At 33.9% G+C, this 15,661-nt stretch overlaps 1 protein-coding gene across 2 annotated transcripts in view; it reads right to left on the reverse strand.

Annotated features, from left to right (window-relative positions):
- Positions 1–295: 295 nt before the first annotated feature.
- Positions 296–15,661, reverse strand: part of ptprz1b (protein tyrosine phosphatase receptor type Z1b) — a 40,688-nt gene continuing 25,322 nt past the window's right edge. The window contains exons 11-31 of one of the 2 annotated variants that reach the window (XM_082168027.1): positions 15,020–15,072; positions 14,361–14,916; positions 12,310–12,780; positions 11,672–11,816; positions 10,696–10,787; positions 9,843–9,928; positions 9,509–9,529; positions 9,254–9,350; positions 9,078–9,160; positions 7,651–7,785; positions 7,387–7,521; positions 7,132–7,295; positions 6,104–6,239; positions 5,849–5,995; positions 5,675–5,768; positions 4,595–4,668; positions 4,388–4,516; positions 4,152–4,301; positions 2,560–2,702; positions 2,340–2,475; positions 296–1,209 (exon numbers count right to left, since the gene is read on the reverse strand). In XM_082168027.1, the coding sequence (XP_082024153.1) occupies positions 1,075–1,209; positions 2,340–2,475; positions 2,560–2,702; positions 4,152–4,301; positions 4,388–4,516; positions 4,595–4,668; positions 5,675–5,768; positions 5,849–5,995; positions 6,104–6,239; positions 7,132–7,295; positions 7,387–7,521; positions 7,651–7,785; positions 9,078–9,160; positions 9,254–9,350; positions 9,509–9,529; positions 9,843–9,928; positions 10,696–10,787; positions 11,672–11,816; positions 12,310–12,780; positions 14,361–14,916; positions 15,020–15,072 (3,182 nt within the window). In that variant the 3' untranslated portion in view covers positions 296–1,074. The remainder of the gene's footprint in view (positions 1,210–2,339; positions 2,476–2,559; positions 2,703–4,151; positions 4,302–4,387; positions 4,517–4,594; positions 4,669–5,674; positions 5,769–5,848; positions 5,996–6,103; positions 6,240–7,131; positions 7,296–7,386; positions 7,522–7,650; positions 7,786–9,077; positions 9,161–9,253; positions 9,351–9,508; positions 9,530–9,842; positions 9,929–10,695; positions 10,788–11,671; positions 11,817–12,309; positions 12,781–14,360; positions 14,917–15,019; positions 15,073–15,661) is intronic. The other variant, XM_082168028.1, reaches the window with a different exon arrangement.

The raw sequence follows: 15,661 nt of genomic DNA on the forward strand, positions 1-15,661 counted from the left end.
TTCGAAGCTTCACGAAGCGTGTTTCGAAAGTGTCCATCACTTCTAAACAACATATCATCAATACCATAAAAAAGGGAGAAAGAGCAGTTATAACAAAATGTTTGTGTGTGTGTGTGTGTGTGTGTGTGTGTGTGTGTGTGTGTGTGTGTGTGTGTGTGTGTGTGTGTGTGTGTGTGTGTGTGTGTGTGTGTGTGTGTGTGTGTGTGTGTGTGTGTGTGTCAACTACCACCTACATTTTGTGGCTAAGCAGTCCGGATGCCCATTGGAAAAATGAAGGACACTCTGAAATGCCTTTGAGAATGTAGAAGAAATTGTTTTGTTTATTTGTATTGTGCTTCCTTTATTTTATCCAAGTGCGTCTTGTGTTAGTTTTTGACCAAAGGCCTAAAAGATTAGACAGTTTAAATAAAGGTTGATAAATATGGAGATAAATAACTGAATGGTGAGACTCGCTGCTGATTAAGATCTAAAAGGATGCGTTAAGAGAAATGAGCAAATGTATGAAAATGTCTGTTACAACACACATCAACTAGTTAATTTGAAAATTCATTCAATTTCTATAATAAAAAAAAATGAAGCCTTCAATTGCTACAATAACAAAAGCAAACATAGTAAAAAAAAAAGAAACTAGTCATATAAATGTATTTTGGTCTGTCGGTGAGACTGATGTTTTATATATTAGAATCACACGTCTCTCTTCTGTTCTAGGAGGCTACATTCAAGAACGCTTTTTTTCTATCTAAAGATTTGTCTTACCCCCAAAATAGATACCGTATGAAATCTTTTGCCCTTCTTCTTATAAATATTTCATCAACAGTTATGTCCAACTAAACCTAAGACACCACCAGCAATACAGAAGTCACTGTTTTTTTCCAAAGAGTAGAAATTTTGGCATTAGTTACAACAATAATATTATATCAAAGTACAAAGGTAACAAAAAGGCACAATAAAAGACCAAATTACAGTATATCCTGTACCCATATAGTCCGTGTAGAGACTTTGGGAGGGTTTCGAGCAAAACTACTTTCTCTTGATTCAATGTACAATTCTCCTTGTGTTGAAGGGTCTGTATAGCTACATGAGAGACTCCAGGCTCTCCGATGGGTTGGCGGGGACCGTGCCGTTGTTTTCCGAGTAGTGAAGAGCCCTCTCATCCTCCTTAGTGCTCACCAAACTCAGGATCGCTTTGTAGAGGAACTGATACTGTTCCTGCACACACAGGAAGATGTTAAGCATGCACATTTTATCATTCAGATCTTATCAAAGTATAAATTGCAAAGATTATTTTGTTACTTTTTTCTTGTTTTATGGAAGCTTGTTTCCACCACAGAACTCACAATTCTTTTTTCTTTGCAATTCCGACTTTATTTATCGCAATTCCGACTTTATATCTCACAACTCTGACTTTTCTCTTGCAATTCCGAGTTTATATATTGCAATTCTGACTTTATTTCTCCAATTCTGAGTTTATATCTCACAATAATTTTTTCCTCAAAATTCCGTGTTTATATCTCACAACTCTGACTTTATATCTCACAATTCTGACTTTTTTCCTCGTAATTCCAAGATTATATTTCACAATTCTGACTTTTTTCTCACAATTCCGACATTATTTCTCGCAATTCCGACTTTATTTCTCGCAATTCCGACTTTTCTCTTGCAATTCCGAGTTTATATATTGCAATTCTGACTTTATTTAGATTATATAAAGTCTAAATAAAATTATTTAAAGATTATATAAAGATTATATAAAGTCTTTATATAAAGAGATTATATATCTCACAATAATTTTTTTCCTCACAATTCTTACTTCATTTCTCGCAATTCTGAGTTTATATCTCACAATTCTGACTTTATTTCTCACAATTCTGACTTTATTTCTCACAATTCTGAGTTTATATCTCACAATTCTGACTTTATTTCTCACAATTCTGACTTTATTTCTCACAATTCCGAGTTTATATCTCACAATTCTGACTTTTTTCCTCGTAATTCCAAGATTACATTTCACAATTCTGACTTTTTTGCTTCATAATTCTGATATAAAATATTTGTAATATAAAATATTAAAAATATTATAAAATATCTGCCAATGGGGTCAGAAAAAAAAACACATAATTCAAAGGGAAAACAAGATTATTCTTCTCACCTCATTGGCAGATATTTTTTTCTTGTTTTATGCAAAAACTTATGCTCACTTTTGATAAATTTTTCAGGAAATAGTTTTTTTCATTTTGCTTCTCAAGTCAATGTATCTTGATTTAACAATGTGTAGATACTGTATGTCTACTTGCAAACAAAACAAGAAAATCATTTTACTAATATTAGAGTCCTCTTACAATATCATCGAAGACCCCCGGCCTCATGAGGTTCATCATTCTGGCGGTCTGATAGACGTCCACACTGTTCTCCTCCTCCAGCTGGTTGACCAGGGTGGTCAGGGCACAAAACAAACCAGCACTCGACCCTCCAGACCTGCACAGCAGACGCCGTGACAAATGACATATCACTGACTGATATAACCCGATGTGCATTTCTGTAAATAAAATGACGCTCTACCCATCATGGATGATGACGGGTCCCTCTCGACGCGAGCTTTCTTCTCTGATGATGTTGATGAGCTCAAAGGAGTTGCTGATGGGACTGTCGGGGTTCGGCCAGCGGGGCGTCTGGTACTGACGCACCTCCAGCACGTAATCGTCCTGTCACAGACGGCCACACAAAACAGTTCTGTTAATCCATAGTCTTAAATGCAACTTTCTTGGAAATACTGAAAATATTAAATGCTTTTTTTTTAGTTTTTTTTTTTTTTAGTTGAATAATCTCACAAATACATCGAAATCAACAGAAAAATAATACATTTAGCATAAAGCCTTTTTTAGTGATATTATTTTACATTATAATATTGCTGTATACTGTAACGTAATGTCATTTTAAATTAATTATATACAATATTATCATTTGTCATTACTGTAATATGTCGATATTTTCTGTAGAGTTTATATGTAGAGTTTCTCCTTACATTTCACACCATTCTCGTAAGTGACTCCCATTAGATTCTCATTACTATAATACAGTAGAAATTAATATAATACAATTGTATTTAAAAGGCAGTACAACAAATACTACCATTTATTTATTTGCATTTCGGTAATGATAATTGGATTGTACAATGAGCTTAATTGTCATGAAAACAAATGTCACAATGAAAAAAAATTTAATAAAATGTGACAATAAATTAATTTTTTTAAATTCAATATACACTATTATATATTGTCATTATTGTAAATTTTCCAGATGTTTTGATTTTCTTACATTTCACATCATTCTCATTAGATTCTTATTACTGTAATATATTTTAAATGCATTTTTTTTTTTAAGTTAACACTTTATTTTAAGGTGATGTACATATACTTACTATAGTAATAACAGTAAATTATGCGTAATAACAGTAAATTATGCATAATTACAAGTAACTAACCTTAAACAAAACTCCAACACTAACCGTAACTCTATAGTAAGTACATGTACATCACCTTAAAATAAAGTGTTAACTTAAAAATAACCCATTTTATTTAAAATATATTAAAGTAATAATAATCTAATGTATCTAATATATGGCAGTATTTGTTTTGCTGCCTTTGATTACATTTTATTTTAAGGTGATGTAATTACTTACTCAAAAAAGTACTGAGTAATATTAATTAACTACATGTACTTACTATAGTAATAACAGTAAATTATGCATAATAATTACAAGTAACTAACCTTAAACAAAACTCCAACCCTAACCATAACTCTATAGTAAGTAATTAATATTACTCAGTACTTTTTTGAGTAAGTAATTACATCACCTTAAAATAAAGTGTAATCAAAGGCAGCGCAACAAAAGTACTGCCATATACATATTAATTGATTTATTTGCATTTTGGTAAAGACAATTGGGATGCATCACGAAATGTGTCACGCAAATAATAAATTACACTAAAATATGCAATTAAATGAATTTTCTTTATGCAAAATTTAAATATTTTTGTGCTGGTTTTGGGGTGAAATAGGATTCCAACATGTTCTTGACTGGTTTTGTGAGATTCACCCAGAGCAGCGGCAAATACTGAGTTCTGGCTACATAAATGAAAGAAGTTTTTCACCTGTAGGGCCTCCAAAATGAAATCCTGCACCACTAGCGAATCTTCGTTGGACAGGCACACGCTGTCCTCACCTCTGAAGGTCACAGTGAAGGTCTCACAGCTGATTGGTTGTTCTTTAGTGGGCCAGTACACACACTCTCCCTCTCTGGTCTGTGACGGTCAGGAAATGAGACGCCTTATAATAAATAGGGATGTGTGTAGAACTACAAATGTGTAGAAATGTGTGTGTAACTCACCAAGCTCAGTGTATCAGGCAGGGAAACTATGATCTGTGCATTGTGATCCCAGATCATCCTCCAGAAGTCCTGTATGGTGTTTGGCAGAGGATTCTGGGTAGCGATGAACTCACGGCTCTGATGGTACCCCTGTAAACGGCACAGACTCATCGAATCACACCATATGACCAAGGAATCTAAACAGGAGCATCAGGACCAGAATCTTACCAATAAATACGAGGCATTGATGTAGTCTGATGATTCTCCAGGTTCTGTAGACAGACTGACCCTTGACCTCTCCACTGAAGCACAGATGAGAAGATAAAGATTAACCATTACACTTCACAAAACTAAAGTCACTGAATGAGCTCACTGTTAATAGACATCTTTAAAAACACATTTAAAAAAAAAGGGGTCTTGAACAAATTCTGGGGAAAAAAGAAAGAAATCATAAGGAATTTATGATTAGGTTACTAATGAATGTTTGCAAATCAATTCTTATTGCATTGCTAAATTAAGATATTACTTAAGATTTTAGAAGAACAGTGATAACTATTTTTTTTTTAAAGAATTAATCTGAATATAATTATGGGCCAAAAAAACAACAACAAAAAACAGGTTACCCTTTCACTTTTTAATAAATAAATACAAAAAAATCTATATTTAAAATAAGTAAATAAATAAACAAACAAAATAAAATACCTATAAATTATAAACACACTATATATTAATAAAGTATATATTAATAATACATAAATAATATAATGAATATGTATTTAAAATATAAAATAAGTAAATAAATAAATACATGTATAAATAAAATATATATGTGATTAAACAAACAAATGTATAATAAATAACAATGAATATTTATTTATTTAAAAAAATCTATATTTAAAGTAAGTAAATGAATACATGAATAAATAACTAAAATAAATAAATAACTACCTAAACATATACATAAATATGATATATTCATAAATAAAGTAAATAATAATAAATAAATAAATACGTAATATAATGTAATTAAATGTTTTAAATCAATATTTAAAATAAATATACAAAATAAATATACAGATTTTTTAAAAATCACTTTCATTTTATATATTTTATTTATATATATATATATATATATATATATATATATATATATATATATATATATATATATATGATATATGAATAAATATGATCATTTTAAAAAAATAAATAATGTAATACAATAAATATTTTAAATAAATATTCAGTATTTAAATAAATAAACAACTGAATAATGAATGAATGAATGTTTATATTAGACACACTCACCAGGCATAAGACAAGACGTCCTGTTTTTAGATGCATTGCACTCCTTCATTGCCACTGTGTAGTCACTCTGTTTTGCACAGCTCTGACTGACCAGCTACAGGAACAACAGTGAAGACTGATTAATTGCTCAGAATAATAATGATTAAGAGGGGCTTAATAAACCAAGGGTCTCACCTTTAACTGTTTCTCCAGGCGGGTCTTTCCCATAGGTCCCGGTATGAGGAGATCAGACACATATGTGTGAATGTGACTAGATGAGACCAGCGTCTCTTTACCCCTGATGGCCTCCACTAAAACATCATGGATGAAGACGTACTGCTCCTGCTCACACACACACACACACACACACACAAATATGATGGATGTGTCGTGTTGCATGTGATGTGACCTAACCTGAAGTATGGTTTGAAATATGGTAGGATGTCATACCTCTGTCTGTACCAGGTAGTTCCTCTGGGTACGAATGTGTTTGAGGAATCCCATTATGTTCACTGTACTTTCCTCCTTTATCTGCTTCAACATGCTGTCGATCACAATGTATGTTCCTGTTCGTCCCACACCGGCACTGCAGATCACAAGTGCACACATTCAAACACTTCTTAAAATGTTGTTGTCCCGTCCGCCTCCATTTATAAACTCTCACTTCAAGTCAAGTCACATTTATTTATATAGTGCTTTATAGAATACAGATCAAAGCAGCTTCACAGTTTAAAACAAGAAAATACCAGTATTAATGTTGCAAAGATCTTCAATTACAAAGCAAATACAATTTCAGCTGTAAAGCAAACAATAGTGTCATTATTCAGCTCAATAACAATGTCAGTGTTGCAAAGTTATGAAACGAACTCACTTCAACTATAAAGCAGCTCTACAGAAGATAATAAAGTGCAATAGTCAGTTCCAGAAGTAAAAACTCCATTCAATTTCTCCATAGGGAAATAACTTAACATAACTTATTATGAGCCTTTAAAGACAGACCTACTGTGAGCTACGAGGTTGTTAATCGATGGTATTTGCTGCTTCTGTTGAAGCCGTCAAATCACGTTATTTCAACTTAGTTTTAAAAAGAATAATGTTAAAGAGCGGAATTCATGGTGAAAAACTACATTACCCATGATGCTTTACAAAGATTCCACCAATCAGAGTCTAAACAAGCTTGTTAGTCCCGCCCACTCCCGTGAAGCACAGCAAATGAGTCTCCCTACGCTCTCAGAATACTTAAATAATTGAATATATGTGCATATTTTGCAATAAACTTAAAATATATTGTTTATATATATTCTATAGTGTCATTATTCAGCTCAAGTCAGTTCAGTTTAATAACAGAGTGAATTTTGTGGAATTTATTAATTATGGTTTTATTTTATTCTCATCCAATACTGTCTGTGCAGTCAGATCGATGACCATAGTAACTTCACACCATAATAACTTCATGCTTAATAACTGCTGGTGTCTACCTGCAATGCACCACTACAGGCCCCATATCAGCTGTCCTGGCCTGTGAGGACGCCCGCACAAAAGACAGCAGGGGAAGAGTGTATTCTGGGACGCCCATGTCGGGCCACTGAGTGTAATGAAAGTGAAGCACCGTCCTCTCTTGACTGCGGCCCTTCTGTGAGCCCTAGTGGTGGAAGAAGACAACGAAAAGTGTTGAGAATGGAGAATATCCTCAAGGTTTTCTGGTGACGGTGATGTAAGGCGAAGCTACGGACCTTCTTGACGTTAACGTTCCTCAAGGTGAATGTCCTCTGCGTGTAGTAGGCAAGAGTTTTGGTGCTCTTCATCGTGACTAGGAAGCATCCATAGTCTTCCTGATTCTCAAGGGGCCAATATTGATCACACTTTCTCTGTTTGACACACACACACCCGCCTCATGAGATATAAATAACATTGGTTTGGTTATCTCATTACACCACTTTATCATTACTTTATTTTGTCACCCAAAACCATCTAAATCAAGTGATGAAAAGCATTACCCGGCCTTTCTCCACCAGGTTAGTGATCATGACAATCACACCAACGTTTTGCTCCCATATCATCCTCCAGAAGTCCTCCAGACTGCCTTTCAGTGGCCCCTGGGCAGCTATGTACGCTTTCGGCTGATTGTAGCCCTAAAGAGAACCATTCACAAACAGACTGTGATCATACCAACACTAGTAGTGACAGACCGATTAATATGATAAATATTTGGCCATTTTTGAATATATATGGATGCTTGTTTCCGCCACGGAATAAAAATTAAATACGATAAGTGTGACTTTGGACTTTTTTTGACCCTCAAAATTGCAAGTTTATATAGGCAACATACACCCTGTCAACTTTCAGCAGTGACAACCGCATTAAAATATGGGAGTGAATCCCCTAAATCATCATTCTGTGTGATTGTTGACTAATATAATGGAAATTCTTAAAAAAAAAAAAATACAGTACAGGCCAAAAGTTTGGAAACATTACTGTTTTTTATATTTTTTAAAGAAGTTTCTTCTGCTCATCAAGCCTGCATTTATTTGATCAAAAATACAGTAATATTGTGATATATTATTACAATTTAAAATAATTGGTTTTCAATTGATTATACTTTAAATTATAATTTATTTCTGTGATGCAAAGCTGAATTTTCAGGATCCAGTCTATCACATGATCCTTTAGAAATCATTCTAATATGAGGATTCATTATCAAAGTTGGAAACAGTTCTGCTGCTCATATTTTTTCATAACCTGTGATACTTTTTTAGGATACTTTGATGAATAAAAAGTAAAAAAATAAATAAATAAAAAGAAGCAAATGTTTTAAAAATAGAAATCTTTTGTAACAACAATATACACGACTGGTCAGTAATTTGGGGTCAGTAATTTTTTTTCTTTCTTTTTTTGAAATAAATCAATACTTTTATTCAGCAAGGATGTGTTAAATTGATAAAAAGTGATAGTAAAGAAGATTTATATTATTAGAAAATATTTTTTTTTTTTTGAATAAATGCAGTTCTTTTTAAACTTTTCTTCATCAAATATATTAGGCAGCAGAACTGGTATTAACACTCATAATAAATCAGAATATCAGAATGATTTCTAAAGGATCATGTGATAGACTGGATGTCACATGTGACACTGAAGACTGGAGTAATGATCCTGAAAATTCAGCTTTGCATCACAGAAATAAATGATAATATAAAGTATAATAAATTGAAAACCGATTATTTTAAATTGAAATAATATATCACAATATTACTTTTTTTTTCTGTATTTTTTATCAAATAAATGCAGGCTTGATGAGCAGAAGAAACTTATTTCAAAAACATAAAAAATGGTAATGTTTCCAAACTTTTGGCCTGTACTGTATATATATATATATATATATATATCAAACTGGTCTATATATATATCAAATATACTGTACACTTACATCCACATAGTTGGCATTAATGTAGTCCCCTGTCTTTCCATCTTTGTCAGAGTTTTGAGAGAGTTTAACTCGACTGTGATCATCTGAGAGTACAAAAGTAGAAGTCTGTTAGTCATGTTTTTTGTTTTTCATAAATGCGTGTACATCTCTTATATTAGTATGGATGAGTTATATACAGGCCAGGATATTAATGTATCTGTTCTTGCTCTTATTGTCTGGGTGGATGGAGCTGTCCGCAGTGATGCTGATGTCCGCCGTACAGCCCTGAATCTCCTGGAAGAAACGTTTCAAGCATAACTCAGATCATAACCGTTACCAAACTATTTGACTTTATCATGCACACTAACCATGAGACACGCCAATACAATGAACAGAAGAATAACAACAATGTAAAAGAATAAGTAACACTAAACAAGGGAGATGTGTCTTACCTCGTAAGACTCTTTCAAGATCTAATAAGGGAGGGGGTGAGAATGCAGAAGAGCACAATGAAAGTCCAGGACAAACAGAGAGGCAGGTACAGGTACATGAGGCACGTTTGCATGTGTTTTCATGCTACAGACGGGTTTAGACAGGGCTGTCGCTCTGTGTGGGTGTCCATGCAGTCAGTGGAGCCACAGTGAACAGTGTTCCCACATCACCTCTTTACATGCTGGCCCATAGCACTTATATACATGAATTCACTGTTTTATATTTTTACATGGCATTATAGGATGCAGTGTTTAAGGTTACATATTTAGAAAATATAGTGAAAATCCCAAGTACCTCAAATTTTTTGGAGAACATGTGATTTGCGTGAAGATCAGCAACATGTTTCACGAAATCCTTAACAGGGAGAGCTTCATTATCCTCTGGCATCAAAAAGAAAACAATTATTTAGAAATACATAAATACATATCAAATTATTAATAATATACAATTATTTATTTAAATTAAATTAGTTTATTAGAAAAGTAAATATATTTAAGTAATTGTATTTATTTATTTGTTAATAAATAACTCTAAGAAATAATAAATAACTGTTTGTTTGTTTAAATAAATGCAATTAAATGAATACAAATAAATAAATGTTAACAAATACAATTATTTATTTAAAAACATTACAATTACTTAATTTGTTTATTTATTATAAAAGTAATTGCATTTTACTTATTTATTTATTTATTTGTATTTATTCAATTAAAAAAATTAAAAATGACAATTACTTAAGTTAATTTATTTTAAAAATGATTGTAAGTAGTTGTGCTTTTTTAAAAATAAATTATTTTTCAATGAATAACTAATAATTAAATTAAAATGAATTTGTTCATTAAAATAAATAAGTTTAAATATATACAAATAAATATTAATAATAAATAAATACAATTATTTATTAAAAATACAATTACTTAATAAATACGTAAATTAGTTTATTTATTATAGAAGGTAATTGTAAGTAATTGTATTAAATAAATAAATCATTTATTTATTTAGTTTTAAATAAATAACTTAAACAATAATAAATAACTGTTTGTTTAAATAAATAGCTGGTAAGACATGAAAGAAAAAATATAATAATATAATAATATATAATATATAATAATAATAATCTGTCTGAATGGGAGTGTAAGTTTGTTACCTGTAGGTAGAAGAAGAGGGGTTGATGGGGCTGATATGGCACGGGCTGAATTGTTGTCCTCTACATAAAAATGTGCCGTTTGAAAGCATCTCCTATAAGATACAGATGCAAATATTACAGCCATTTTTGTACTTTATTACAGGTAAAATGAAGAGAATTTAATGAAAATAATGAGTATTGCAAAAATAACTCAAGAGTAAAAAGTATGGATGCAATACAGTAATGAGAATTGTCATGAAAATAACGTTGCAAAAGATATTAATGCTCCCAAAAAAATCCTTAAAGGTGCAGGAAGTGATTTCTGAGAAACAATGTTGAAAAAGGATCGGACCAAGCTATAACACTCTTGTAGCCAATCAGCAGTAGGGGGCGTATACATTTATGATGGGGGAGGAGAGAGAGTAAACAAGAGGGAGGTTGAAGAAAGACTGTAGATGGAGAGATGGGTGAGAGACATTACAAAAGAGAAAAGGTCAGAGGAATATCACTGGAAAAAGAAGGGCTATGATCAGGCAAGAGCTTTAGGACCTGCCTTAATATTAGAAAAGACAGTTTTAAGTGTCATTGTTTGTTTGGAGCTGGTGTGATGCTGGCGGCTAACAACAAACTTGCTTGTATACTCTTGTGCACAGTATGTTCATTTTTGGTTCTTCCTTGACATTCCTCCGTCATCTTCGCTTGATTTTTGGAAATAATTAATTTGCTTCGCTTCAGCTATTATAAAGAGACATCCACTCTTGTAATGCATGTTCGTGCATTTTGGGGGCGGAGCAATGAAAGGAGGGGTGTGTTTGTTTGGGTTGATTTCAAATATCAACAGTGTTTCCCAGAAATCGCTTACTGCACCTTTAAAATGGGTGAAATTGTCACCTGGACATGTTTTTGTGAGTTTGTGAGATTTTAGAGAAGGTGAATCTAGTGTCCGCAATCTCAAAGCAAACGTTCACACACTGACGTGTGTTTGAAGAGTAAATACCTCCAGTAGATGAGAATGCCCACCAGCACCAGCAAACACAGGGTAGTGAGTGTGGATATCACAGCCAGAGGAACAACGGTCCTTTTCTCTTTCTCTGTTCCTTCCACCATCCCGACACGAGACTCCGGACTGCTGTTACTCGCCTCTGACGATGAAAACAGGAGCAAAACAGTCCTTAATAAATCCATTAATGAGCGATCTCATTGTAAAATACATGACATAATATTAAACATATTCAAGGAGCTAAAAAATCTGTGGCTATGTTTACATGCCAAATCCAACTACTAGCTCATGGAGAATGAAATTATCCTATTCATAAAAGCATTTCATGTGCTTCATCTCAATAACAAAAAAACACATTAACTGCAATATTTTCTCATCTTAAAGGGCACCTATTATTATATACCTTCCCTTTAGTGTCTAATATAGCAGTTTGTGCATGTAAACAATCAAAGCAAAAAGTCCACGCCAAAAGGAGTTCATCTTTCCAACAGAAAACACTTGCCTGATCCTGCCATTATTTCTGTGACTTAGTTACATCATCATGTTACATATTTGCATAATGCCCGCCTACTGGTTGCTTTGGCCAGTCATGTGTTTTGTTCTCCAAATGTTTTGACACCATGTACGAGTTTTACCTGTATTCTGGTCTTCCTCTGACTCTCGGATAGTGAGTTCAGGAATTATGAGTTGTATGGGAATATCATCGATTTGAGAGGTCACTGACCCTCCTTGACCTGAGCCAGTGTCAGATTCAGCTGACCAGGTCACCCATGAGAGAAAAGCCTGGTTTTCTGGTTCTTCGGTGGTGGCATCATCTCGTTCGCTCTCAAAGTAGAAAGTAGAGGACAGTCCCTCATTATTTTCATCTCCAGTTTTGCTCAGATCTGAGTCTTTGGGAGCCGATCGGGTTTGGCCGAGCTCCCATTCCCGGTCGAGCTCCTCCAGGAAGATCGCGGACCCTGATCCGCTGAACTCTCCTTGCCCGTCTGAAGAAGGCACTTGAGCAGATCCCTCATCCAAAAAGATGGTTGGGTAGCGGGTGGAGTATACATTGAGATTTGTGGCATCTCGAGCCGTCGATACCCTTTGATTACTGAGCGATGTGGCTGTAACAAACACGTCTAAAGAGTTAAGACTTCAACTCTCCGCTAAAAAAACATTCACGGCGGAGGAAAGAAGTGCTTGGATTGGAAGAAACAAAACCAATCAAACTGGTCTAGCATATCTTGAAATACCTAAAGCCACAGCAAGGGGGGCGCCATCACCATGCGCAAGAGAAAGAAGGCAAAGGTTGAATGCACAAGAGCAAGAGAGCAACCGCCACCGCGTTCAACATTTGAAGAGTGAGCCAACCAGCCGAGAAGAGAGAGTCCAGCAGGTGCATTTAAGCTTTTCCAGAATATTTGTGGCACAAAATGGCAGTAACAATTGCACCACCGTCACATTGAGCACAGTGCGTTTCTGGAAGTTTGACTACTTATTAACAGTGATTCCCAACCAGGAGTAACAGATTTAGAAAGACAGTTTTGGTTTATTAAACCTGTATGTGTTTGTTACCTATAAGTTGTAACTTTTCATTAACATTTGTGCAAATGCCAATGTATTCACTTGTGGGTGATATTTCATACTTATTGAGCTTCTTTTGTATTTAAATTCCTCGATAAAATAGTGAAATTTGTGAAGTGTCTCATCTGGGTTTCATTTTTTTTTTAATTCACCACTAGATCTTAAAGAAAGTTTCTCTGGAACTGTCAAAACTTGTGAACAGTACTTGCAACTAATATAATAATAATAATAATAATGAGGTAAAAGGCCACTTAAGTGCACTTAAAGAGTACACTTTCAATGTACTTTCAAAGTGTGTTAAGAAACACCTCTAAAAAGTGCACTTTGTAATGTCAAATAATTTTCTTTTAACGTTAAAATACATTTAAATCATTATAATTTAATAATCTTTTGTTGTGCTTTAAATAAGCACTTATTTTGATATGTTGACTAACATACCAAAATCCGATGTAAAGTACTTATGATTAATTATAAGTAATTATATATAGTTCAATTTGTCTAAAAAAAACTCTAATTGCATTTCCTATTATTTTAACTATATTTGCGAATGACATGCAATTAATACATTAAATTCAGTTCACATTTAAGTATATATATATTTGAAAGCATATTATTTCTCTAATAAGTTCTCTTTTTAAAAGTATGCCTACATCTACTTCTTTTTCACAAGGGTGCGGTTTATGAAGGAGTACTTAAAGGGATAGTTCACCCAAAAATGTACTCACCCAAGAACCTGTATTCATTTATTCCTTGTGCTGAACACAAAAGCATATATTTTGAAGAATGTTGGTAACCAAACAGTTTCTGGTCCCATTGATTGCCGTAGTATTTTTTTCTATACTATGGAAGTCAATGGGGAAAATACATTACCAATATATCTTCCTTTATGTTCAAAAGAGCAAAGAACATCTTGAGGGTGAGTAAATGATGTGGTAAGTGAACTATCCCTTTAAGATGAAAACTGTTGGGAAACACTGCTCTATAATGATGCAATCATCAAACTACTCAGCTACTATTGTTTGATTTTACATAATCAGCGTTTCCATCACTTTCCTGCAAGCAAGTTAGCATTTAGCGAAAGGTTTTGTCAAGGCAAACACCCTGATCAAGACTGTCTTACCGTTAAACAGGGGCTGAGTGGTCTGAGAAATGATCTTCATAGATGTTCCAGTAGTCGCAGTGCTTGCATTAGCTGTTGAAGTTGCATTCACTGCAGGGGTGATGGTGGTCGTCTTCACAGGCTGTTTTGGCACCAGTCGTCCAAATGCAGAAGTTGATGAAGATTTGGTTGTCCTGACTGAGGTCTCTTGGAGAGCATCTGGCGGTGCAGTGAGAAGGTTGTTCAGATCTGGTGTGGCTTTTGTGGTGCTGGTGTTGAGGACGTCCTCATAGTAGACGTCTGTGACCACCATGTCGCTGTGAGGAAGGTGGCCGCTCTCCTCTGGGATGAGTTTGATGAGTGGCCGCTTGGTTTCATTTCCGGTCTTATTTTGGTCAGGTGACCATGACAGCGAAGACTCCTCTGTAATTTTACCTCTGACTGTAATGGGGGTTGTCCTGACAACGGGAAAAAGGAAGCCTGGTTGGTCTGTCGCTGTGGTGATGGAGATGGAGCTTCCGGAATCACGGATGAGGGTCCGGCTGGGCGGAGACTTAGAAGGAGGGGAAGATGTTCCCTGAAAACAAAATACATCAAGCTCATAAAAACCATAAAGATGCTCATGATGCAATCATTTATGAATAGTTTTATAATCTACATTCAGAAGAAAAAAAATGCACCTCATTATATTCCTCTGATTCTGTTAAATCACCAAAGGGATCAGGCTCATTTACTGTAGGGTCAAAGAAAATATCAGTGAATTAATTCAAAGGGGAAAAAATTATAATAATACTGTATAATAGGGTGAATAACACAAATAAATATCTGGGTTATATTTCCCCCAAAAACAACTCAAATATTCAAAAATATTTAAAATGTTCCTGGCAATTAAGCACTACCCTCCAATATATATATACAGTATATATATATAAAGAAATTATGGAAGCTTGTTTCCGCCACTGAATAATAAATAAATAATAATAATTGTGACTTTTTATCTCACAATTCAGACTTTTTTTCTCACAATTGCGAGATATGAAGTCAGAATTGCGAGATATAAAGTCGCAATTATGAGAAATAAAGTCGCAATTATCTTTTAAAATGTTTTATTCTGTGGCGGAAACAAGCTTCCATAAAAATAGTGTATATATATATATATATATATATACACACACTCACCTAAAGGATTATTAGGAACACCATACTAATACTGTGTTTGACCCCCTTTCGCCTTCAGAACTGCCTTAATTCTACGTGGCATTGATTCAACAAGGTGCTGAAAGCATTCTTTAGAAATGTTGGCCCATATTGATAGGATAGCA

Source organism: Leuciscus leuciscus, assembly GCF_965113295.1.
Source record: "Leuciscus leuciscus genome assembly, chromosome: 4".
In the NCBI taxonomy this organism is placed as follows: Eukaryota; Metazoa; Chordata; class Actinopteri; order Cypriniformes; family Leuciscidae; genus Leuciscus; species Leuciscus leuciscus.